Genomic DNA, 2002 nt, shown 5'->3' with positions numbered 1-2002 from the left:
ATTTCTGTATATATATATATATATTTTCTTTTCCCACCCATGCATTCATGCATGCATGGACGTACGCTCGCTGGTGAGTGTCGGAGGGAGGGAGGAGAAGAATTAATTTTTTTTTTACCCCTTCTCTTCCTACCCGCTCGTATTTTTTTCTTTATTTTTTTTATTCTATTTATTAAATTATAGTTATATTTATATAATAATATATATAAATTTTTATATATAACCTCTTCGGATAACTATATAATATTGTTACTGTTCGGCCTCTTCGGATGCGCTCTAGACGACGATTTTTGACGGAGACGACGAAGGGAGATGCCGAAAACAGTTTGCGACGGACCCGACAGTATAAAAAGAATGATTAATTAATTATTGAATCAATTATTAATCAATCTTAACATATATAAAATAAAATTATTTATTTAAATTTAACCTAACCTCTTCGTGTCGTCATATAATTAATGTCATTACCGCTCGGTCAATTGCAATATTTGTGTGTGCAGGGTCGTCTCGTCTTGTTATCCCGTCATGTCATCTGGCTGTGTCCCGTCGTGTCTTGTCGCATGCAGTGTCCCGTTGTGTCGTGTCGCCCCACGTGCATTGTCCCGTCATGTCGCCTGCAGTGTCCCGTTGTGTAGGGTTGCATGCATGTAGGGTCTCGTTATGTCGCCTACAGTGCACCGTCATGTCGTGTCGGGTGCAGTGTCTCGTCATGTCCCGTCGTGTCGCAGCCATTGTTGTATTGTCCCGTCATGTCTCGTATTGTCCCATCCTGTCTCGTCTTGTCATGTCTCATCTTGTCGGCCCGTGATGCAGGTCGAGGTGGAGGTGGAGATGGGCAGATTATTAAGACCCCCCCCCCCCCCCCCCCCCCCCCCCCCCCCCCCCTTTCCCTCCCTCTCTCTGTTCTTAATTTCTCATCCTCACCCTCAACCTGCCTTCTCCACCCAAAAAATTCCCCTCGTCCATCGTCAATCTCATCTTCAACAAGATGAACATTGCCCTTAGGGCGTAGCGCAGACGGTGGGCGCATGGTATCTCTGGCGTAATGGCCAGGGGTCGATTCTCAGGAACTGACGACCTGGGGTTTACCCCGCTATGCGCCTATGGCCTGTGTACCTGCATAAACCTCCCTCCATATCCGTGAGGCCGGCACTAGGGGGGCCGCTAAGGTAGCGGATCTACCTTTTCAACAAGATGAACGTTTTTCGAGCTGTACATGTCAAGCTTCTAGCAAGAGACTTCCTCTCCCTCACTGTCCACAACCCCCCAAACTATGTTCCTACCTTTTTCAGGAGAGGTATGCAAGTTTGGCGAGTAGAGACGGTTGGTGTCGTAGTAAGCAAGGAGCGCATCGGGGACTATCTAAGGTTTGTTGTCGACGATGGGACCAGATGCATTCATTGCATCCTCGACATCACTGACCGTTCCGATTTGGGCCTCGCTGCTGAAGTGGAGACAGAGATTGCTCTCAGGGAGGCTGCGACTGTTGAGCTGGGGAAGTTAGCGCGAGTCCGAGGCATGATCCCTTAGAGCAAATCAAATTTGTTGAGCTGACCATCCCAAGCTCCTTCTTATAGAGCTTGGAGCAAATTAGTAAGCTGATTTGCCCGTTACCAATCGACTGGTCCTTGTACCAGTCGACTGGTGCCAGCCCAACGGCTCTCTACAGTGCACCAGTCGACTGCTACAGTCATCAGTCGACTGCTACCGTAACTGCTACAGTACCCATTGACTGCTACAGTACCCCCACGAGATTTTTTCCCGAGTACAATCTCTCATGCACTCGTACCCTCACGACTCACTTGACTCTTCTTTACAGCTTTGACATCTTGCCTTCAAGCTTACTTCCTTTGGCTCTCGTCCCTCGAATGCATCCAAGCCCGCGCCTCGTCCCCAATGACATCCTTCGCGTATGCATCAAAGTCGCTTCCATCGGCTCTTATCCTTGCTGCCTTGTCCACGGTCCCTCGGATGCTTCATCCTTCACCGGACCCAAAGCCGT

The 2002-nt window shown here is 48.5% G+C and overlaps 1 protein-coding gene across 1 annotated transcript; it reads left to right on the top strand.

Moving 5' to 3' along the window:
* Nucleotides 1-1194: 1194 nt before the first annotated feature.
* LOC121987178 (CST complex subunit STN1-like) lies at nucleotides 1195-1530 on the top strand. The gene has a single exon (XM_042541071.1). It carries the CDS (start codon nucleotides 1195-1197, stop codon nucleotides 1528-1530), a length of 336 nt encoding a protein of 111 aa, XP_042397005.1.
* The last annotated feature ends 472 nt before the right edge of the window (nucleotides 1531-2002 follow it).

Source organism: Zingiber officinale, chromosome 5B, assembly GCF_018446385.1.
Source record: "Zingiber officinale cultivar Zhangliang chromosome 5B, Zo_v1.1, whole genome shotgun sequence".
Classification (NCBI taxonomy): Eukaryota; Viridiplantae; Streptophyta; class Magnoliopsida; order Zingiberales; family Zingiberaceae; genus Zingiber; species Zingiber officinale.
Note: the sequence above shows the minus strand (reverse complement) of the source record. Positions and strands in the feature narration are given on the sequence as shown.

Coding starts and splice junctions, on each gene's coding strand:
- LOC121987178 (XM_042541071.1), top strand. CDS start 1,195: ATGAACGTTTTTCGAGCTGTACATGTCAAGCTTCTAGCAAGAGACTTC.